Raw genomic sequence first — 22,327 nt, 5'->3', positions numbered from 1 at the left:
TGAGAGCTGGGGTAAGACTACGGATCTCACTCTACCCGCACCAAGATGGCTAGGCGATATCTTGGGGGCGATCATAGGCTTGATCGATGCAAGCTCGCCTTACAAAAGCATGGGAAACTCCGTTACCAAGACAGTGGACGGTGGATTTTACGGCACGACTGAGCGTTGCGATGATTGGCCGCGTCTACTAGATTTCCATCTGCCTTCACTCTCGTTGGTCGGACGCACACGGCGGGTAGCTTCCGCATCGGGTCTGACTGTTTTGGTTCAGGCATGTTGCCAGCAAATCGAAAACACCAAGACCACTACCTGTGCTGTCCGTCATGCTTTCCGTACCGTCTCCGAGCTCGGCCACGGCGGAAATTATCTCAAATACATGCTGATGGCTTGGCAAACCCTACCGTCCGGACTTCACCAAGACACCAGCATGCATCACCAAGAGTTTACCACCGAGTGAGGGGCACTTTGTGCCGTCCAACGATGTCATCCGACCAGGTCAAAGGGGAAAGGAAGCTGTACTTTGGGTGAGCAGCGCAGAGCCGTAAAAGTATAAAGCTCAGCACGAAATGGCCCCAAGTATTCTTCGTCAGCAACCCACACCTTCATCGCTCCATCCAAAACCTACAAGTCTACTCTACAGCTCCTCCAACTCAAACGTCACTCACGATGCATTTCACCACTCCCGCACTTCTCGCTCTCATCTCGACCCCCCTTGCCTTTGCCGCCCCCTCAGGCAGCAAACGCGACTATAAGACCGAATGCAAGGATGACTGGGACGCGATCTGGGACTCAAACGACGACAGCTGGAAGAAGAACGAGAAGCTCTTCTACTTTGACGCTCAGTATGTCGTCAAGGCGACTCCGGACCAGGTCATCGCGACCACTGGTGCCCCTGCTCCCGGTCAGCCCGGCGCTAAGGGCCTCTTCAAGTACGGCATCAACATTGCTGAGAACACCATTTGTTACAACATCACTCTGAGCGGTGTCACTGGAGAGTATGCATCACCTGCGCTTACTGCGACACATATCCACGAGGGTGCCAAGGGTATGCCTGGCCCACCAAGACTCGTAAGTCTACTTCCTTTCCCTCTCTTAGCTACAAGTTTTTCGCATACCACATCATGATGACTAGGACAACTACTGACACGCAATTACTTAGGCCTTCCCCAACCCCACCGGTCCGGATGACCGCCGCACTTCCGTTGGCTGCTTGAAGGGACCCTTCAAAGTCGGCATCAACAACACCGCAACTGGAAAGGATCAGGCTGACGGCTTCCACGTGAGGCAGATTGTCGAGAATCCCAAGGGTTTCTTCACTGATTCGCACACTGCGCAGTTCTCGTCTGGTGCAGTTAGGGGTCAGCTTGGATACTAGTGCCTGTTACGATGCCTTGGTAGTGTAGGCTAATGGTAGTCAGTGGTATACTTAGTACGTTAATAGTGTATAATGTCTAAGAATTGAACAATTTTGTCTGTGGACCCAACACAACATTACTTTGATGGTTATTGCTGGGGATGATGTAATCGGACGGTCTCGGTTCGCTGTGGCAGTAAGAGTGTACCATAGTCGGCAAGTCACGTTCGTTAACACATTTTGTAGGCAGCAGCGCATTCAGAGCAACTGAGTGGTATCCAGGAATTCAGTCCGGAAACGAGGGCGCTTTGTGCAAACTGTTCGCAGTTATAAAAAGCTAGTAACAAGGGTGATTTTCATGTCTTCTACCTCTTCGCCGACAATATCGAATCCTTACTACCATCAACAGCAAAGATACCTCTACCGTCGTCATCAAGTCGTCCTCTGTTCCTCTCTCTGCCTCTACCTTTACGAGTTGCCCGAGCTCTTACACTACCCAACACATTAGTGAGCACTCCATTTACCAAACTAGTAAGTACTCTACATCTTCGGGGCTGCATCTCACTGACTCAAAAGTAAATGGGTCCTCCTAGATTCCAGGCGCAAACGAAGCCTTTCAACGCATTTCGAAACGGACCACCCCTAGATATGAACCCCCTTCTCAGCGCTATTTGTGGTGCTCCACTACACCACATCTACTACCCTCTGTGCCCACTATGCCAGCGTCAGTACCAACTCTACGTAAATCCCTATTCGAGTACCTACGCGAGTTCCGACACAGCTCCGCAACGAACGGACACGATTGAGAGGCCAGCAGGAAGTTCCGGTATTACCCAGTGGTTCAAAAATTTCTTCTACCTTGGCTTTAAGAAGCTCGAGAAACCACTCGCAAAACTAGAAGAAGACACTACATGATGGGATGAGGAAGAACGGGACCCGACCTCGGGAGGCTCGGAAAGACCAAAGCAAACGTTAGAGTCGGCTGATATGTCCAAAACCCGTGTTCAAATGTCTTTCAAAGTTCACTGATGTGGCTAAGATTTTGTGCTTGGTATTGGTGCTCGCCACGTCACCTTGTATGTAGGGCCGTTTTGCTTATAGCTTCACTCTCCAATCAATTCACTCATCTCTCCATCTCATCCTGTTTCAATAGTCTGCATCTTCTCCTATGGGTATCGGCCAGAGTGCGAAAGTTGAAATTCGCTTAGGATGGATAGAACCAAAGTACGGCCTTGCGCAAGCGAGTGTGTGCAAGTCCTAGGCGAGCAGATGTTCCGACCTATGCGCATCTTCATCGCTCTCACTGATTCACGCTAGTGTTGAGCGCTCATTCAGTTCGGTTCCATGCCATCATGTTGTCTCCTCTATCGTGTCTCACTTGCGGATAAAGTTATTGTTTGACAATAGTGTAGTGGCTGGATTGGGAACAAACAGTTCAACCAGCTACCACGGATCGGATCCGTAGAACGAGACCCAGTAGATAGTAGAAGATAACCCAGGGTCATTCACTTAAACTCTTGATTGGAGCATTAAACTATATGGGATATCAGGTGCCCTTTGAGTGCATCTCCTGGGCGTCATACGAACCTAAAAGAATGAGCTCATCCACACAGAAATCCAGCCTTGGTTTAGTTGCTATGTGCTTGACCTCGATTTTCTGCCGGCATTTCGTACCCCGAAATAGACATAAATCGTGCGTGCGGTGATGGTAGATGTCTGAAGACGTGTCATTCGTGGATGAGGATGTCGAAGTGGCCAGGGCGGTGCTGAGAGGTTGTTAGCAGCTGCGGCGCAAGGCGATCCGTTTCAGGTTGCCTCCTCAGGTCGTATTCGCAAGGCATCAGTATTGGTCAACTTGCCCTCATCTGCCTATTCCTCCTTTGCGCATTCTTCCATCACCTTTCACTTGCACCAACACATACCGACTCACATCGACTCATCGCGCAACCTTGCATCACGCACGCGCGCACGATCCCACTGTACGAGCGAGCGAACAACGCGGACCCCTTCGGACTCGTCCTCTGACCGATCAACGCTCCCCGCAATTAAACATCCTCGTATGCGAAGGCAGGGCTACTGTTTCAGTATCGCGCAGTATCCGTAGGCGACGCTTTTTCATTGTGCAAGGGAAGTTGGACATCACCCTTGGCCTGCTGTTCTCCCTGGGGACAGTTTCCGCTAGCGCGCATCGCACACCCGATTCAACGGTACCCCACAGATCATCACAAGTGTCGTCATGGCGTCCATGTTGACAAAGGCGAGCGCATTGTCGCGATGGCAGGCTGGCCCTCCGGAAAACGCTCTTGCTGGCTTGGATATCAAAGGCTGGATAACCCTGCTGGCACTTTTACTCCCCCTACTGTCCCTTGTCGCTCTTAGCATATACCGCAAGATGCAATACCAAAGCAAGAAGCCATTTCCATTCCTCGAGTTACCACAAGAACTTAGAGATATGGTGTATGAGCACTTTCTCGATGATCCTGCATACCCGCCGCCGGCGCACCACGAACTCCAACGCTCATCGTTGGACTGGATGAGACCAGCACGTTGGTCATCTACATCCACGTCTTCAGGAACACGGAAGGAGAGTACAAAAATATTCCTAGCAAACAAGCAGGTCTACAGAGAATACATGGACATGGTCTGCAAGCGCAAAATTTTCCACCTCACCGTCACTCCGCAGACGTACAAGCCAGCTACCACCTCTCCATCTTCATCTCCAACTTCCCCCACAGACTACACCCCAGTATGGGAGATCTCGCCTAATACCCTCTCCAAAGTCCAAAACTGCTCCCTCAAACTCGTCACGACATCCTCTATGCTCGGCGTCACCGACCCTCGCTCCATGACTTCCTCATCCTGGACGCTCGGCCGCCGCATGCGCGAGCAACTCAAACACATGTCCTCTGTCCAAACCTTCACTCTCGACGCCAAAGCCCTCGGAGATCCCCTCTGGAATCCACTTTGGATCTGGTACCACGCTTCCCAGTCGCTCAAGCTACTGGGCACAGAATTCTCAGACACAGTACCACGAGGTCCGCAGCTCACACAGATTACGTTTGGTTTGGATACTTGGAGTCCTGGGGAGAACTATCTAAGGAGGGATAAGAAGTATGGGGGACAGTGGATGTGGTATTGTTTGAAGAATCATCTTGTGGGTGCTGACCTGGGAGCAGAGATGACTGTTAGAGAGTTTTGCGGAAAGTTGTATCAAGAGTGCAGTATCTGTAGAGCAGACGAGGAGGGAGATATGACTGTGATTTGAAGTTGGTGTATTGACAAGGGGCTGATTTTGGGATTGAAACATTGTGGAGCCGGTTCTCGAAGCGTTTGGTGGGAAAGCAGGCTTTTCTCTTTTTGTACTATCATCCCTAGTTTTTGTTTGTGACAGCTTTTTTTGTTGCGTATAGCATGCGTTTGGTGCCATTCCTAATGTTATCCTTTTCTTGATTCACCGAGAATGCCTCCCGTCCTTATTTCTTCTCCTCCAGCATTTCTTTCGCAGGGATTGTTGCAAACCGGCTCATGACCTCCATGTTCTTCTCCTTGCTCATCTTGTCATCCGTCTTACTTATCTCAGCCAGAATTTTGAAGTAATCGATGTAAAATGCCGGCGTAAATGTGTTGAAGAACTTGGCTTCTTCGTTTGTGGGATTTGAGAAGGTATGAGGCGCACGGATGGGTACGGTAACGTAGTCTCCGACGTGGGCATCGTGTTGGGCACCGTCGGGGGCATGGAACTGCGTCGAAGGTTAGTCGTCTGACCTGGTAGAGAAGTGCAGGTTGAGACGTACGCGCACCATTCCCTGTGTGACAAGGAATGTCTCGTCGTGCATCTCGTGCCAGTGCGCTGGTGGGCCAGCCGTGTTTGGAGGTAGCGTGAACTCTGCGGAGCCTATGCGGTTGTCTGTTCGTGATCCGTCTTCCATGATTCTGCAAGTAATGTGCCCTAGTTTGAGTATCTCCCCCGACTTCGCAGAGACAAAGTTTATGGGGCGGCGTGGCATCTTCATGCTTGCCATTGCTTGTCGGGCTTCATCATCCATGACGGGCTGGAGAGTTTTGCGGCGTGAAGTGGTAGGCTTGAGGTAGGCTGTCTACTTTGCGTATTTATGTGGAGAGCTTAGGTCCAAGTGTCTAACTTTGGAGACTCTGCTGCAGCTATATAGATACGTGTGGTGGATATAGAGGCGTAAGTACTACTGGACTTCACTGCTGCGGAGAGCCGGCGGAAGCCACCAAGGCTTTCAGATTGCTCGGACGTCCGCGACATTAGATGCGTGCGGGGAAGCACCCCTCGCGTAGAACAAGACAACATACATGCATAAGACGGGTCTCAATACATCAGCACACGAGACGATGTTGTGTCCTCTGGAGCTCGACGGAATGCTGCTACTGCCGGGAGTGAATGCCCCGCACTTAGCTCAGGGTTAGCGCAGGGTCATTCCTATTTGAGCGGGCCCGAGCCTTGTCCTTTTCCGGCAAGGGTATGTCCTGCGCGCCCTTCGACTCACCTCCACCTGCAGTGTACCTGCAGTGGCTGCCTATCACCAATGAACGACGCGGCTAGTCGTTACGCGTCTCATCGCTGCCTGGTATCCAGCCTGTTCATCAAGACTAACATTTTCACATCTGCCATCAAACACCAGCTAGCTTGTCTCAATCGTTGTGATTTCTCAGTTGTCGCAACTACCGCCAACATGACGCCAAAGAAGATGTTTACTGTTCTTGAAAACAACCCAGAAGTCATGAACTCCCTGGCCCAAAACCTCGGCTTGGACACGGATGCCTTCTCTTTCTACGATGTCTACTCACTCACTGACCCGGACATGCTGGCTTTCATCCCGCGACCAGCCATAGCACTACTCGTCATCATACCTCTGACGCCTACATGGGACGAGGCGCGAACGGTAGAAGACAAGGACAAACCAGAGTATGAGGGCAAGGGCGACACAGAGCCCGTCATCTGGTTCAAGCAAACTATAGGAAACGCGTGCGGTAGCATAGGCTTGGTGCACTGTCTCCTCAACAGCGAAGCTGCACAGCACATCCGACCATCCTCGACGCTCGCCAAGATCCGCGATGATGCACTGCCGAGACCGATCTGGGAGCGAGCCAAAGTACTCGAAGACTCTGATGAATTTGAAATGGCTCACGCAGACGCGGCCAAGCTGGGAGATACAGAAGCACCCGTAGCACTAGAGGAGTATCATCTCGGTCAGCATTTCGTGGCATTTGTCAAGGCAAAAGATGGCCACTTGTGGGAGCTTGAAGGTGGTCGCATGGGTCCGCTCGATCGAGGTAGGCTGAATGAGGACGAGGATGTGCTTAGTCCTGCAGCGCTGGAGAAGGGCATTGGACGTATGATGAGGATTGAGTCGGAGAAAGGTGGCGATCTGAGGTTCTCTGCGATTGCGCTGGCCCCAGTGATGAAATAAAGAGCGTCACACCTGCCGATGCGCGAATGATGCGCTACACATGGGTTTTTGTTGACAGCACATCGGGGTTGTTCATAGGCAAATAAATGTCTTTTCTTCTTTATCTTCCATGTTCATCAACCATCAAGCAATCTAAACACCCTTAATCTTCATACCCTGCTTCAGACATGAATGGACTCTTCCCACGTATACTCTTCCCAAATCTCAACAGTATCAGAGGAATGAAACTCAGTGCTAACGCGATGAAGCCTAGCAAGCTACTCGCCCAGTGGAAGCCCAACGTACGGTACATGCTCTGGGTTGCAAGTGGTAAGAACGCTGCCAGGAAGTTCTCAAGAAACGCAATGCCTGCAATGGCACTAGCAGCGTACTTTGCGTACGCATCAACCACGTACGTCGTGACACCAGCTGTGCTGCAAAACATGCCGAAACCAACGAAAGCGAGCGATATACTAGGCACAATCCACGGTATAGAAGCGTACGACGTCCAGGCGAAGTAGAACAGTCCACCACTGAGACCAATAAATGAAGCTGGAATACTGAGATAGAGTCGCGCCTCTGGGATCGGTTTTCCTGGTGTATCCGTGTTGTGTTTCGCGGATGCGAAGTAGATGCGATCTTGAACTAGAGATGCGACAAGGCCGACAAGCTCTCCAATCACGACTGCGGACTGCACAAGACCCGTGCCGAAGGAAGACCAGCCGTACAATTCTGAGAAGACTTGTACGATGGACTGCGTGAACATGAATGCTGTACCGATACAGAAAGCGCTCCACATTCCAAAGGACAGGACTACGCCTTCGGTGCAGAGCATACGCGTGGGCCGGACAAGCGTCTCCTTGAGTATTTCACCGAAACTTGTATGCTCTTTCTCCGCCTGTGCATACACCTCTTTTCCGGTCTCTGCGCGAATACGACGTGCGCGCTGAGTAAGGATGACATCAGGTCGAACCTCGGGGAGGAGGAAATACAGCACCGGTATAAGGGTGCTGTAGAAGATGATCTGACTTAGGAAGACCCTACAAATAGATTAGTTTGGGAGAGAAGAGAGCAGCTGAGACATGACTTACCACCGCCAGGTCGTATACTGTACAACCAAACTTCCAAAAACAGGCCCCATGTTAAGACCCGCAAGCAGTGCGAAAATGTAGAGCGAGGTACCGAAACTCTTCGCTCTCCCATCCCTCCATATATCGCTAACAATGCCTGACGTGATATTCGCAAGCACACCCGAGCAAGATCCCGTAATGATCCTCGTTACAACGATCGTCGCAAAGTTTTTGGCCAACGCTTGTGGAACAATGAAGATGATCAACACCGCGTAGATGATGAGATAGCTCCATCGTACTCCAAAGTTCTCCATCAACGGTAGACCTAGAAGTCTACATGTAAACGCACGAAGTCAGTATATATCTCACATGCAGTTCGTACAGGGAGACTTACGGTGCAGCGGCGCCTCCCAGGTTCCAACTCAATACTGGCCAGTAGGAGTGTGGGAATGCCTCATCGCTGATATTGAAGCTGGTGTTGATTTGCTCGGCGGCGGATGTGAGCATTGTTCCTGAGACTTGTACGACGAATGTCATGGCACAGGCTAGAAGCGTCGTGCGCCATTTCTTCGAGGGAGAGAAGTTGAAGGGATTTGAAGGGTCGGTCGATGAGGCCCAGGATATGAATGTAGCGGCAGACTTTGGATCTGGTTGTGATGGAGGTGTTCCTGCGACATCTGGACTCAATGAACGATCGCACTTTTCGTCGACAGCTTGCGAACTCAGACTTGTCAGAGACCTCGAAGTTGATCTTAGAGAAGCCATGGTCGTGGACGACGGTAAGCCAAGGCGAGGATGGAGCTAGCGTTACCGGGTTGGCTTATAAGCTGCGTCGTTGGAGCCACAGATGGCTACTAAGCAACAGTCACCCAATTGCTTACACCTTCACACTCTTTGCTCCAGTTGCAGGCTCTCTTTGTTGTAGATTGGGTACGTCTCATGTGATGAGAAGACGGAATAACGCAGCTATCCGCTGGGCCCACGTCGAATATGGTAAAACCAACCCTACCGTCACAATACACCAGAAACGATAACCCTTGAGTGCAGAGATTCTCGGACAACAAGCTTTTGACCAGCACCAAGCTTTGAGTTCGTCGCAGGTAGTAGTCAAAGTGGTCGAGTGGAGATGGAGCCGACAGAAGCTCGCCCCATCTTCGCTCGGTGGTCACCATGAGGTGCAAATAAAACCTGAACCTCTGACATCACAGTTCATCAGGGACTTGACTAAAAGGTCAATGTTGCTAGGCGGCGTTGCTAACTATAACGTAAGAAAAAGCGGGTGTGAGTTAGCGTCGGCTTGGCGGGCATTCTGATCTGCGTGGTAGGATGGGGAATCCTAAGATTGAGGAGTGCGCAATGCTGGGGAAAGATACACATGTAGATTTGAGGCTGTTCTCGCAACTGTGATGGGTTGTCAACGACATGTTCGTGATGGATGGGAAGTTATGGTGTAGGTGTCATGCGAGGAGACGCCACAGCCGAAGATTTCCACGCTAAACTCAATCTGTTTGTACTGTCTTCCAAGAGCTAACAGCAATCTTCTACGACCTCAGACCTTCTGAATCAGATACTCTTATGGTGACCTACACATAATTCTCCTTCGTTCCCTTCTCTGCACTCCGGTAAATCGCCTCAATCATCTTATGCCTGACGAGAGCATCCTCCCAAGTCGTAACACTACCTACACCCTTCCCAGCCCATGCATCCCAAGCCCTCCCCACATTGAAAGACGTGTCCCCAGCCTTCTCAACTTCGAATTCTTTGAGCTCTTCCTGACCTAGTGCAATCTTGACAGTAGGCTGGAACATTTGCAAATGTCCACCCATCTTCGGTCCCTCCAACACAAGCGTACCCTCAGATCCAATAATCTCCCAGTAAAAGTCCCGCCCACTACGCGACAAACCCGGCGCATAAGTTACATCTACGTTACCCCCGCCGTTGATAAGTTCGGCGGTCATGGAAACAAAGTCGTAGGAAGTTTTGCTCTTCTTTTCGCCAAGAGGCTGGTAGGTCTTCTCGTCGATCAACTCAAGTTCCGGGTAGCGGTTCGATAGCACGGCAGAGACTGAGCGCAGTTCGCTAGAGAAGACGTAGCAGAGGGCGTCGACGGCATGGCCAAATGGTACGGTGAGAGGATTTGCGCCTGCTTCGATTGGCAGCATGTATAGGAGGGAGGGGAAAATCGTGCCTCCAAAACTCATGCTCTGTTATTTGTCAGCACAGACTATTCATGCCATCATATTCTCCTTTCTGGTCATGGAACTCTGAAGGACTTGGTTGACGAGATCCTTACATGACCGAACATTGTCGTCCCCAAAATCTTCCCCAGTTTTCCCGACTCAACAATCTCCTTTGCTTTGAGAATCGATGGGCTTTGACGGGCTTGTAAGCCCACCATCGTTCTGACGCCTTTCGCTTGAGCCAAAGCAGTCAACTCCTCTGCTTCTTTCAGGTTCCGCGCCAAGGGCCATTCGCAGAAAACGTCTTTCCCTGCTTCGAGAGCGGGACGAATGAGTGAGTAGTGTAGGGGAACATTGACGCTGACGGCGATGATGTCTACATTGGGATCCTGAGCAATCGAATCAGGGGAGTCGTGTAGGGAGGCTGAGTCTAGAGAATACTGTTTGGCGGATGCTTTGGCTGAGTCAAGAGAGCTGTTTTGGAGGGCAGTAATGGCATAGTGAGGGGTATGCTGGAGGTGAGGAAGATGGGAGCGGGATGCCCATGATCTGAAGGTTGAGGTCAATCAAGATATCGTTTGAGATGGGTTGAATTCATGCTTACCCTTTGGCCGAGAGGCCGATGAGCCCAACCCGTTTCTGTTGGCTAGTCATGACGTTTAGTAAGGCGAGCGAGTTTTGTCACTGTTCTTAAATCGAGAGTGCGACTTTGGAATAGTTGGATACTTGAAATAAAGGACGTTGGCCTGATCTTTATATGTAACAACGGATTTACTTGTCACTCCGCATCCCCGAGATCTTGCAGCTAAAGCGGGTACAGCCGAAGTCAGGCCGAGGTATTGCATGGATGTTCGTTACCATACGAATGACCTAACTCAACGGTTCCCCCGTTTTTCGTGCGCGTATACCAGTCTCTGCACTTCACCAGGCAGAATATCTGTTCTTTGTAAGCTTGCGGACTCAGACAGCTTCTAATTTTCATTTTCTGAATGAGATTTTGACAAAATTTCTCAACTACTACACAACCTTTGTTCACCGTGGTGCTGCTAGTTGTAGTCAGAAGGGTAGAGGAAATCCTTGCCACGCCGGAATAAATGTCAAGAATGCAGAATTCCATCACTACTCGGTGACATCTTCGCCTTGCTCATCGCCCTCGCCCATCTCCTCATCCCACTCATCAGAATAGCACCCATTCACTTGTGCACTCTCCCAAGCGGCATCAGCAATACGTCGATGCTCTTCCGCTCTGGTATAAGCCTCAGTAACGAAGTAGGGGCGTGACGTCTCCAGCCCAAGAGCATGTTCGGAGCCCACAGCCAGACGACTCGAATCCGCAGCACCTGTCGCAGCCAAAGTATCCGGGGTGAACGGTTGAGCGAGAGGGGAGAGCGCGTTGCTTGGAGCCGACGTTGCAAGACCATACGGGTTCGCGACAGCCTGGAAATTACCTGTGTTACCAAGTGTTTCCACTGCCTCTTGCCGAGTAAAAGGCATCCCAATCTCATCTTTTATCAGCTTTTCCGTGGACCATCCGTTAACTCGAGATAGTTCGTCAAAGTACTTTTCGCCCTGGCATTGCTCGCAGAGGTAGGTTCCGTGTCTGGCTTGTAACTTGCCGCGCGTGTTCAGGCAGTCTTTATGGTACCAGCGTATTTTGCAATCTTTGTTTGCGCATTGTGTAATCAAAACCTCGTTTGTGCGGGCGGGCTTGTGGCAGGAACAGATGAGGTCGGTCTTGAGCGGTACGTGTTCGTTATAGGCTTCGAAGGCCGCTTGAGCGACGCCAAAGGGAGCTGAGCCGTCGGTAGTTGGGTCATGCTTGCGGTAGACTGGTGCATGTAGTTTTTGTGCTTTCCCTGTGGGCTTTGACGGCGGACTAGGTGTTTTCCTCTTCTTCTTCGGCGACACAGACTTTGACTTGGCTTTTCCCTTGTTCTTAATAGGCATATACTCTCCATCAAGTGTGTCTGAATCATCGTCGTCCTTTGCAGTGTCGGGCGCAGCATCGCTCAAATCTAGTTCCTCGTAATTCACATTGTTGATTTTGGCCGCGCGTTGAGGTGTTAAAGGACCGCATGGGTTCACTACTGTGAAGACGTTGCAGATATCGGTGTCCTTGGGTTTGGTCATGTTTTCGCGCCTTAAGCGGTGATTGGTGAAGAAACGACAGACAGCGTTGGTGTCAATGTCACGGCCAAATTCGCTATGACCACTACCAAAATAAGGGACACTATCCTTCAGGAGAGTTGCGCTACCCAGTTTCTCGTATTCGTCCTGTTGTGCGGATGTTGAGTCTCGGTAGACGAAAACGCTGTTTCTTGATGATTCCGGGATTGAGGGTTGAGAAATGTTCGAAGGAAGAGGGTAACAAGAAGAGCTACGAGGCGATGACTGGGATTGGACGCTGTCGACTCTGCTATGAGCGGATAGTGGGGTGTAGGAAAGTGAAAGGCGCTGTGAACGAGATGATTCTCTACCGCTCATTGTATCCCCAACGATGGCTGAATTGTGCTCAACTGCCCAAGAGCTGTGGCGAGCATCCGTCTTGACGGATGTATATTGAAGGCGCTCTGCGAAAGGAGTCTGTTCAGCCAGGCCAACGAGCCGTACCGAGCCAACAGGTAAAGAAACCAGTTCTTCAGAGCTGAAAGCGTCGTCAAACTCGGAGCCCTCCATACCAGGAGCCTTCATGGCAGCTCGAGGGAGGGAGAAGAGGCGTGGTGTGGGCTGCTTTTGTACGCAAGGCACGGCTACAGTGCCAAGGCCTGACAAAACCGACCTGCGGCAGAATCGGACGTGACGGCAGAAGCTAGTTTTAAACCCTGAACGTCTTTTTCTTAAGGGTCTGAAGACGACTGCATGCTCTGAGTGGGGATCCCGCAGTGAAATGAATGGTAGCGAAGTCCCAAAGTGGATATCCATGGACCGCATGTGAGGAACCCTGGAACCACCACACGCATTGAAGACACATGTCCTAAGATGGGAGAGAAGAGAAGAGAATCCAAGCTGGGTAATCCCGCATCGTATCGGATTCACGGTTGGAAATTTCGGGGTCGCTCAAAACACATAACTGCAACGATGCCGCATGAGCACTTTGGTGGTATTTGGTGATTTTGAAGACAACGAAATGGACGGAAGACGTATTGACTTGGAACCATAGGCTACCTGTGCGGTATTCGCAGAATAATCGGAGCTTGAGGCCACAAAGCATAATGGTTGATTGCTAACAGAAGTCGACGATTCGTCAGGAGCATGGCCAAACACGATTCCGTGGCATGACGCAGATGGTTGCTAGAGCCCTCGGTGGCTGTCAGTACTGCAAGACATGTATTTGTTGGAATAGCTTCGACGTCAGTGACAGAAGCATAGTGTTAGCACCTCTACTATGTGCCTTGTGGGTGATGCTCTTAGACAATGACGTTTATGTGGTTGCCGCTCACATAGCCCTCGATGGTGTCTTTCAGAATCTCGCCAAGGTTCTTGATTGACCTGGTCGAGAACCACGCCAAGTGAGGACTCAAGGTGATGTTGAGATCTTTGATGTCTTCCTCGAGCAGCGGTGTATCTTCAGGTCCACCAACAGGTTCCACTTGATACACGTCGGTGGCGTAGCCCGCTATACGCCGTTCCTTCAGGGCTTGCACGACGGCTGCCTCGTGCACTATGCCGCCCCTCGCAATATTGATCAAGACGGTGTATGGATGCATCTTCTCGAGCTCTGCAGTGGAGATGAGGTTGAGCGTGTCTGGGTTCCGCGGCAGAGACAGGACGAGGACGGTGGAGTTGCGGAGCACGTCGTCAAAGGGTATGCGGCCGTCTGAAGCACTTGGGGCTGGCAGTGGTAGTTGGCTGTCAAGAGGAGGCGTCGCCGGGGTCTTTCGACTGGCGATGAGGACGCGCATGCCCAGGGCTTGCCCGAGCGCAGCCACTCGCTTGCCTATCGTTCATGGTCGTCAGCTCAGGATCTCGCATCCCAATTAGGACATGGTGACCTACCTATGCCGCCGTAGCCGATAACGCCCATAACCTCATCTTTGCACGTCAATGGAGGCATGCCATCCGGCAGGCGCATGTACTGATTCACGCTCCCCTTGGCCTTCCATTCGCTAGGCTGCGCGCGAGTAACGCGGTCCAGCAGCACTGTGCGCCGTCTGGCGGCAAAGTACAGGCCTAAGGCATGTTCCGAAACAGCATCGATATTGGCCCCGGGGCAGTTTGTAACACGAATGTTGCGGGCCCGGCAGGCGTCGAGGTCCACAGGGTCTGCTCCCGTCGCGGAAATGGCAATGTAGCGGAGGTTTGGACTAACACTGGGGCGCAGTGCTTCGGCATCTAGCTTGATAGTCGTCGTGATTACGACGGTGGCATTGCGGATGCGCGTGTGGAGCTCTTCGCGCGTCGACGTCGTCGCATATGCTCTCAGGTTGTGGGTAGTGTTGGCGGGGAAGCTGAAGCCACCAAGTGGGAGGGGCTGGTGCTGCTCCTCGAGAGCAACAATCTCGTGATGCATGGCGATATTGTTACACAGCATTCAATGCAGGGCTGTCGAACATGACGCTTGTCCATTTTATATCACTAGAAGAGAAAAACCCTCCTTGCAAACGACAAGTCCGGTACCGCTATTGCCGCATCCGACATGATAGGGCGCGTTTCCCTGCCAGCAGGAACGCAGGACCAAAGCGAAGGAGCACAGGAACACGTCGTGGTGGCAGCAAAGAACGACTCCACTCTTTCCATGTTGTGTTGATATCTCCGTCTCCACGTCTCCCCTATCTACACGCGACCACTGCCCCGGACGGTATCCACGAATACGGCTCCTGGGCCGAGACAGACGCCTCCGACGCACGCCAGACGCCAAACGCTCTCGGCGACTCCCATTGGTTGCGCAAAACCTCCAGCGTCAATGTCATGCCCAACTTCACCCTCCCTACCCCCACGCGTTCACAGCCATTGCCCTGCAAACTCTGCGCACCCGAGTGAGGCTCAGCGTCGCGACAGGCTCCCAGGGCCAGCTCAGGGCCCTCGCATCGCCGGGTTTTCATCGGCAGACAGCGGCTCAGCTTCTGGCCCACTTCTGGAAAAAAAAACCCTCAACACTAAAGCGACGGAACGCGGATGCATTAGACCATAGTTCCCACACGCCCGGTGATTTCCTCGGCGCACCACACCAGCCCTATCCGGTCACCTCGCATCAGCAATTGGCCCGCCAAGCTCGGCGTCTGGTGCCATCTGAAATTCGGGTGGGTAGTCTGAGGCGACTTGCCTCCAAGCTGGCTAGCGGGCCTGGACCATGCGCCCACTGACGTTCCTCTGCAGCCCTTCAAAGCCTGCGCTGATCCGCCGTACTGACCTTTCCCAGAGTCTTGCTTTGCGACAACCATCTCAGTCACTTTCTCTCCCCAGACCCCATACCACGGACGACAGCGACACGCCCCTCATGTCCGACTACAGGTACGGCACGCAGTCAGATGCGTATGCCGCTGAGCACGACCACCCCGTCCTTCGCCCCGGCGCGTCTGACAAGGAGACCAAGCTGGGCAACACCTACTCTGGATCTGGAGACGATGTCTCTCCCGCCGATGCCGACAACCTCCTGGCTGCCATGGGCTACAAGGCCGAGTTGATTCGCTCCCGATCCACTCTCCAGGTCGCCTTCATGTCCTTCGTCTTGGCCTCGGTTCCCTATGGTTTGGCAACTACCCTCTACTACCCAGTAGTCGGTGGAGGCCCCACCAACATCATCTGGGGATGGCTCGCCGTGTCTCTCATCATTCTCGCCGTCGCCGCATCTCTCGGTGAGATTACCAGTGTCTACCCGACCTCCGGTGGTGTCTACTACCAGACCTTCATGATCACGCCGCCCGCCTATCGGAAAATTGCCTCGTGGATCTGTGGTTGGTGTTTCGTAGTTGGCAACATTACCATTACTCTCTCCGTCAACTTTGCTACCGCGCTCTTCCTTGTGGCATGCGTCAATGTCTACGAAAGCGAACCCGGTGTTGGTATCATGGAAGGATCCGCTTATCAGATCTTCCTCATCTTCCTTGGCATCACGCTCCTTTGCAACGCCGTGTCTGCCTTTGGAAACAAATACCTACCGTGGTTGGATGTGAGAAGCCCCCCAAGCGACTACTGGATGTGTTACTTACAGACCACTAGACCTTTGCCATTTTCTGGACCTTTGCTGGTGTGATTGCCATTGTCGTATGCGTCCTTGCCATCGCGAAGAATGGACGCCACAACGCCGAATACGTCTTTACTGAATTCGACCCTTCCAACTCCGGATGGATCCCAGGATGGTCTTTCATGGTCGGACTACTCCACGCAGCCTACGCGACTTCATCGACTGGAATGATCATCTCGTGAGCCTCCCCTATTCTGCCCAAGCAACCTGAAGCAGATTTCCCTTTGCCCAATGCAAATTTCCCAAGCGACCTTCCCAAGCGACGTTTCCTATGCGACCTTCCCAAGCAACATACTCCATTGCGACATTTGACGTGTCTACATGCGGTAATGTCAAATGATGACTGTCCAAACGCTAACAGTGTGCAGCATGTGCGAAGAGGTTCGTGAGCCCGCCACCCAAGTCCCCAAGGCCATGGTTGCCACCGTCGCCTTGAACACCATCGCTGGCCTGGTCTTCCTCATTCCCCTCGTCTTTGTACTTCCCGACCAAGCCATGCTTGCAGGACTACTTTCTGGTCAGCCTACCCCTGTCATCATTAGGGACGCTGTAGGCTCCCCTGGTGGTGCCATTGGTCTGCTCATCCCCCTGCTGGTCCTCGGTTTCCTCTGTGGTATCGGATGCACCACCGCTGCCTCCCGCGCCACCTGGGCCTTCTCCCGTGACGGTGCGATACCCGGCTACAAGCTGTGGAGGACTGTCAACACGAACCTCGATGTTCCGCTCAACGCCATGATGCTGAGCATGGTTGTTCAGATTGCTCTCGGTCTCATCTACTTTGGTGCTGCCGCTGCCTTCAATGCCTTCTCCGGAGTTGGTGTCATTTGCCTGACCCTGAGTTACGCTGCCCCCATCTTCGTCTCGCTCATGACCGGTCGCAAGCAGGTGAAAGATGGCGAGTTTCACCTTGGCATGCTAGGTACTTTCTGCAACGTTGTTGCACTCGGCAAGTCTCGTGATCAATTATTTTAAGAATTAATTCTAACAAACATGACAGCCTGGTCCGCACTCGCCACTCCTCTCTTCTGCATGCCTACTTTCCGCGAAGTCACACCAGCAACGATGAACTACGCCTCTGTCGTTCTTGCCGCCGTCGTTGTTGTCTCAACCATCTGGTACTTTGTCTGGGGAAAGAAGAACTACGAGGGACCTCCTACCCACGAGGACGCTGTTCTCGAGGCAAGAAGAGCCAGCATGGCGTCTCGTTAATTTAACATGATACGTTAGATGACATGAGAGGAGGAAGAGATGGACAGGCCGGCCAGCTTCTGTCCGCTACCCGGCGATGAAAGCGAGCAAAGTCGGGCAATCCATTGTACTTTTACATTCCTGCAACAGCAAATTCGATACCCCTGTTTACTGAGCACTCCAAAAATGGGGTTTATGCCAAATTTTGTCTCTCTGTGCATTGTCTGTGAAACCTTTACTGATTCTGGCGTACTGCATACACCGATCACGGACGCAGCCGCCCCGATGCTTGGCTCAGGCACGACTACGTAAAAACTCACGATGCGGGAAAACCGGCATGCGAATTTCTCCACAATCCATGCCACGATATGTCATCGCGCCCACAGCCTCCACAGAGCCCGCAAAGTACACGCGCCCGGTCAACGCCCGGACATTTTTGGGGGGGTTTTTTTTCTTTCGGTAAAAACCGGGACACGGACGACTACCAACTAGTGGACGCGAGCCCCATCCACTAGACAATCATACAGTTAAATCGCGCGCAGGCAGCACACCGGTGTGGGACTGCTGACTGCAAGCTTCCCGCTAGTCATATCCCGCTGACCTGGAACCCTTTTTCTTTTTTGGATGGTTCGCTCGGCAAATACAATGGCGAGATTGTCTATGACGTAGGGGGGTCTGGAAGAATTTCAATAATCGTATTTGTGTTAGGTATAGGACGTTGTTGCGTGTGTCTATGTACCGAAGTCAAAGTCCTTCAAAGGGTCCTCCTCATGGAGACGATCCTTTTCGAAAGGATCTCTAAACACCACACCACCACCACCACCATCTAGACCTGTCGGTCCAATACCACGCCCCTTCTTCTTCTTCTTTCTCCTCACGTCGACAACTCCATCAAACAGTTTAGCCGTAGAATGTCTACCTTTGATCAAAATACTCTTCCGCTTGTTTCCGTCCTTCTTCATCGTACTGTGCGGACTCAAGCTATCCCTGAAATCTCCATCCCTTCTCCTTTCACGCCGGTGGTCAATACGATCACTCTCTTCGACAAAGGGGCTTGGCGGATCCGCATGTCTCACTGTCCCAGGCTTGCTACGCAATGTGCCACCCAATGTAATAGACGATCTGGTGCCAATCGTTTTAATCGACCCTGTAGCCATGGACTGCGTGATAACGGGCCGCTGACGGACGATAGTGTCTCCTTCTGCTGGCGAAGGAACTGTGAGTCCGACGTCATAGTCGATCCATGGTGCTACTTCGTGGATGTTGATTCCAGGGAATGTGCCGACGGATGTGTGCGCACTTGAACCAGCTGGGCTAGCTCTGTCATACTGTTCGTCCTGAGGATTGTCGGTTTCTACGTGTCCATGATGATGAGAATTTCTGCGGAGTGGTGCGATGACAGCGAGGTTGTTGCTTTTATCTACTGTCGTTGTTGTTGCTGCGGCGATAAGGGGATCGGTCTCTAGGATAGATTTTGGGGAGAGAACAACTTCTTTCTCAAGCATATGGACGTGGGCTTTCTCGTCGAAGTGTAGATTTTTGAAGAGAGCCTTGCGACGAGAGTCCAGGGCAGTATCCCCGACTATCGATAGAGGTCTCGCGAGCGCTGGAGGAGAAGTTTTGACAGGTGTTGAGAAATCATGTTTGGCAGATGCTAAGATTGGCTCTTTACCCTTGCTATCTCGATATACTTTACGAAGGCGCTTGTACTCGGCGTAGTCGTCTACTTCGGTTGCGGTAGGTCGTTTGGTGACTACGTCCATGGGAACGGAGTCTCCACGCACGAATCTGACGTCGAATAGGATGTCGCCTTCTTTCCATTGCCCGCCAGCAAGATCACTACTCTTTGCTTGTTTTATGGACCAGCCTCTGACGCTATACAAGCCTTCGTATCTCACACCAGCCTTTGGGCCCCAAACGCTGTTGATACTGTGGCTGCGAAGTACCCTCACAGGGTCACGGCTTTTGGGAGTGGCAGAGGTAAGACGAAACTTACCTTTGTCGGATTGTGGTACGCGATAGGTAAAGCGCTCTTCGGACGCGGCTTCAATCTCACCCGTGTCCTTGAGTAGTAGAGCGTAGGCGCCGTGCTTGTCGTATGTTGTGCCACCGTTGCAAGCTTCAAGCCCGATGATGCCAGCATGATGTGCGAACAATGGGTTGATCCACCATCTGCAACGGCGATCAGCATAAACCACTATCCAAACCGTGTGCCAGTAGACTTACTGGCCAGCTACGAAACCCAAGTCACCCAGTCTGTGTGAGCGCTTGGGATGAATCTTCCCAGGACATGTTTCAGCCCATCGCTTGAGCAAAGCCTATATTCGACGACCATCAGTTTAGTATCGAACATGACGTAAGGCTGCACTGTCTACCTCCTGGGAGTAGTCATTTATACTCGCAATACCCTCGAGGCGTCCTCCTCTCCCAAATAAAAACGGATGGATCGCACTGAACGGCCCAAACTTCGCGGTCCAGACATCAATTATCTTGTCGCAGTCATCGCATAATTTGCCGGGCCATCGCGTCGCTACACCGGCAATATCCTGAACAGCTTTGTGTATTCCGGTAGCTCGCAAGGTCGAAGTCGTGATGTTTTGTGCGTGTGGGAGGGCGACGAAGGTCTCGTGTAGGGTCAACACATCGTCGGGATGGAGGACGTTAGGACCATCTCGAGCGACACGCAAGTCTAGCTCATCGCGAATCCATACGGCCAGCTGTTTCAATCTCGGGCGGGAGAGGTCAACTTGCGATGGAGGCGTGTTTGGGATAGTATTAGCAGACACGGTTTGCGGGCTGGACTGGCTGCCATGGACGGCTTGCGTCATAGTGGAGCAGCGACGTCAGAGTACAGGATCGTGTTGCATAAACTGCGTCGGGAGAGATTGGCGAAAGGAAAGATAGGTAAGACTGCTCTATTGAATGGTGCAATGAGAAGAAGTGGTGGGTGATCGCGCAAAGTCCCGGGCTACTGTCCAGCTGGGAGTCACAACGCAAGCTGCTCCTTCCCCGAGTTCTTAGCGACTGCCTAGGTAGGCTGCGCTATCGAATTTCATTCCTCAGTGTTTGCGCTTCTTCCTCTTCCTCTTCTCTGATCCTTCCTCTGTCACTCTCTCTGCAGGCTCTACTTTTTCTTCAACCTCTTCATCACCACTAAACCCATTCCATTCCTCTTCCTCGGCAGTCACAGCACTAGTAATTCGTGTCGAGTCCTCACTACCATCTCGCACAAAGGCAGCCACGAAGAAACCCATGGTGCCTTCTTCAGTGCCCTTGTCGCATCGAATACATGCTTCTAGCAGGTCGTGCTTCGAGGAGCCATCCACATCGACTTCTAGCTTTCCATCCTCCCAAACACCTCGTCTGTGCCACTTCTTCATTCCGTCGACTTGAGCATCTCGCTTGAGAATTGACCACCCCCGCTCTTTTGCAACGGAAGACGCCAATGCCTGGAAGACGACACCCTCATTCTCTTCGAAATGGATCGAGCAGGTAGAGTATGTGATCTTATGCGCGCTCGCAAATCGCATAGCATGGGTAAGAATGTGGAGTTGGAAAGAAGATAGAGCTGCCAGCCGCTCAGAAAGCTTGCCCTGCATCGATGTGTCTGTCTCTTCCGGGGTTGAGTCATCCATGTCCAAGTCAAGCGTTGCTGAAGCTTCAGTCTTGCTGTTTTCATCGTCTCGTTTCCGCTTCTTATCTTTCTTCTCAAGCTTTGGCACTACTGGTCTGCTGGTTGGCGCTTCTGGTAGATGCATCTTGATAGCGTCGTCTCGCCCAACGATACCGGTGCCGGAACAGCTGGGATCGAGCAGTATGGCGCCCACATTGGCGTACTCGTCAGACCCAGGCTTCGCAGCGATGAAATCGCTACTGCCTTTGACCTGAACAATGCTGTCCGCTGACGCGAGCTTGACCATCTTCTGCAAAGTGAAGCTTCTGCCCTTGTCGCGCTCGAACGCTATGACCTTTTGTTCTTCACCGGGTCGCCTCCGATCAGATACGATAGCCGCTAGGTGGGTTGTCTTGTTTCCTGGTGCCGCCGTCGCGTCGATAACATCGCCATCATCCGGCTGCGGGTCTAGAAGATAGGCGGGAAAGCACGACGCTTTGTCCTGGAATATGATCTGGCCCTTGGTATACGCAATCGATCTGCTCAGGTCAATCTTAGAGGGCAAGGCGAGTAGGTTTGGTATGTTTGGGTCTTCGTAGTATATCTTCGACTTTTTAGGCGCAGACAGTACTTCGCTCAGATCCTCCGTCTTAACGAATCCGGCAAATGTTGTCGAAAGCTGTTGCTGTAACGTTGTCTTTACCGTGTTAACGCGTACCCAGCGTGGGTGTCGATTTTTGGGGGCATCGCCTTCGTCCTTGTCAAGCTCGCCGTCGTTGACAGCTTGCCTGAAAGCGTCTATAGTCGCGTATCCGTACCGTATGCGAGCTTTGGTAAGTTCGGCGCTTAGGCGGGCCTTGTGTCGAGTTATGGCGAGTTTAAGGACATGGTTGGCAGCTGCAGCAACGCCGTTCTTCGCAAGCAGCAGGTCGTGTGTAAGAAGAAGGGCAAGTATCGGAGTAAGCTGTACAAGACACCATCAGCGAATGAGCGCAATAAGATCTGTTCGACAGCAGGCTACCTTTCTCTCCTCTGCGAGCAATCTCGTCTTTTCAATCACATCTTTGAGCACAATGGACCATTTTGACGTTTCCGCAATGAGGGCAAACAATTGGCCTGGTGTGCTCTTCAGGTCTTTTTTGTTGTATATTCGCGACTTCAGAGACCCGCCGGTATTCTCGGTGTTTGCGAGGACCGCCGCGGCTTCGTAGTAGAGTGACATGGAAGCTGTCGCATGCGACAAGAGAGTCGCGAACTTTTTGGCGTTAAGACCGAGCTCCGACTATTTGCCCCACGTGGGCGAGCCTGGACCACACGCGAC

The 22,327-nt window shown here is 52.1% G+C and overlaps 10 protein-coding genes across 10 annotated transcripts; 3 read left to right on the top strand and 7 right to left on the bottom strand.

Annotated features, from left to right (window-relative positions):
• Window positions 1-666: 666 nt before the first annotated feature.
• ACET3X_001343 (uncharacterized protein) lies at window positions 667-1,375 on the top strand (the record flags this gene model as incomplete). The annotated part of the gene is made up of 2 exons (XM_069446624.1): window positions 667-1,068; window positions 1,160-1,375. The coding sequence occupies 2 exons, from the start codon at window positions 667-669 to the stop codon at window positions 1,373-1,375; spliced, it is 618 nt and encodes a 205-aa protein (XP_069311585.1).
• Window positions 1,376-1,649: 274 nt separating this feature from the next.
• On the bottom strand, window positions 1,650-5,502 carry ACET3X_001342 (uncharacterized protein). The gene is made up of 4 exons (XM_069446623.1): window positions 5,149-5,502; window positions 2,942-5,094; window positions 1,899-2,888; window positions 1,650-1,846 (listed from the first exon to the last, which is right to left on the bottom strand). Exons 1-2 carry the CDS (start codon window positions 5,398-5,400, stop codon window positions 4,828-4,830), a joined length of 519 nt encoding a protein of 172 aa, XP_069311584.1. The 5' UTR covers window positions 5,401-5,502; the 3' UTR covers window positions 1,650-1,846; window positions 1,899-2,888; window positions 2,942-4,827.
• A 552-nt stretch (window positions 5,503-6,054) lies between these two features.
• ACET3X_001341 (uncharacterized protein) lies at window positions 6,055-6,792 on the top strand (the record flags this gene model as incomplete). Its single annotated transcript, XM_069446621.1, has 1 exon — window positions 6,055-6,792. The coding sequence occupies one exon, from the start codon at window positions 6,055-6,057 to the stop codon at window positions 6,790-6,792; it is 738 nt and encodes a 245-aa protein (XP_069311583.1).
• Window positions 6,793-6,934: 142 nt separating this feature from the next.
• On the bottom strand, window positions 6,935-8,606 carry ACET3X_001340 (uncharacterized protein; the record flags this gene model as incomplete). The annotated part of the gene is made up of 3 exons (XM_069446620.1): window positions 6,935-7,811; window positions 7,863-8,174; window positions 8,236-8,606. The coding sequence occupies 3 exons, from the start codon at window positions 8,604-8,606 to the stop codon at window positions 6,935-6,937; spliced, it is 1,560 nt and encodes a 519-aa protein (XP_069311582.1).
• Window positions 8,607-9,424: 818 nt separating this feature from the next.
• ACET3X_001339 (uncharacterized protein) lies at window positions 9,425-10,675 on the bottom strand (the record flags this gene model as incomplete). The annotated part of the gene is made up of 3 exons (XM_069446619.1): window positions 9,425-10,045; window positions 10,135-10,570; window positions 10,626-10,675. 3 exons carry the CDS (start codon window positions 10,673-10,675, stop codon window positions 9,425-9,427), a joined length of 1,107 nt encoding a protein of 368 aa, XP_069311581.1.
• Window positions 10,676-11,140: 465 nt separating this feature from the next.
• Window positions 11,141-12,151, bottom strand: ACET3X_001338 (uncharacterized protein; the record flags this gene model as incomplete). Its single annotated transcript, XM_069446618.1, has 1 exon — window positions 11,141-12,151. One exon carries the CDS (start codon window positions 12,149-12,151, stop codon window positions 11,141-11,143), a length of 1,011 nt encoding a protein of 336 aa, XP_069311580.1.
• Window positions 12,152-13,428: 1,277 nt separating this feature from the next.
• On the bottom strand, window positions 13,429-14,531 carry ACET3X_001337 (uncharacterized protein; the record flags this gene model as incomplete). Its single annotated transcript, XM_069446617.1, has 2 exons — window positions 13,429-13,958; window positions 14,018-14,531. 2 exons carry the CDS (start codon window positions 14,529-14,531, stop codon window positions 13,429-13,431), a joined length of 1,044 nt encoding a protein of 347 aa, XP_069311579.1.
• Window positions 14,532-14,541: 10 nt separating this feature from the next.
• ACET3X_001336 (uncharacterized protein) lies at window positions 14,542-17,582 on the top strand. Its single transcript, XM_069446616.1, has 4 exons — window positions 14,542-16,130; window positions 16,181-16,383; window positions 16,574-17,151; window positions 17,203-17,582. Exons 1-4 carry the CDS (start codon window positions 15,312-15,314, stop codon window positions 17,412-17,414), a joined length of 1,812 nt encoding a protein of 603 aa, XP_069311578.1. The 5' UTR covers window positions 14,542-15,311; the 3' UTR covers window positions 17,415-17,582.
• Window positions 17,583-18,124: 542 nt separating this feature from the next.
• ACET3X_001335 (uncharacterized protein) lies at window positions 18,125-20,221 on the bottom strand (the record flags this gene model as incomplete). Its single annotated transcript, XM_069446615.1, has 3 exons — window positions 18,125-19,565; window positions 19,620-19,711; window positions 19,769-20,221. The coding sequence occupies 3 exons, from the start codon at window positions 20,219-20,221 to the stop codon at window positions 18,125-18,127; spliced, it is 1,986 nt and encodes a 661-aa protein (XP_069311577.1).
• Window positions 20,222-20,452: 231 nt separating this feature from the next.
• On the bottom strand, window positions 20,453-22,228 carry ACET3X_001334 (uncharacterized protein; the record flags this gene model as incomplete). Its single annotated transcript, XM_069446614.1, has 2 exons — window positions 20,453-21,970; window positions 22,028-22,228. The coding sequence occupies 2 exons, from the start codon at window positions 22,226-22,228 to the stop codon at window positions 20,453-20,455; spliced, it is 1,719 nt and encodes a 572-aa protein (XP_069311576.1).
• Between the last annotated feature and the right edge of the window lie 99 nt (window positions 22,229-22,327).

Source organism: Alternaria dauci, chromosome 1, assembly GCF_042100115.1.
Source record: "Alternaria dauci strain A2016 chromosome 1, whole genome shotgun sequence".
Taxonomy (NCBI): Eukaryota; Fungi; Ascomycota; class Dothideomycetes; order Pleosporales; family Pleosporaceae; genus Alternaria; species Alternaria dauci.
The sequence above is the reverse complement of the archived record's forward strand: the minus strand, read 5'-3'. Positions and strand labels throughout refer to the sequence as shown.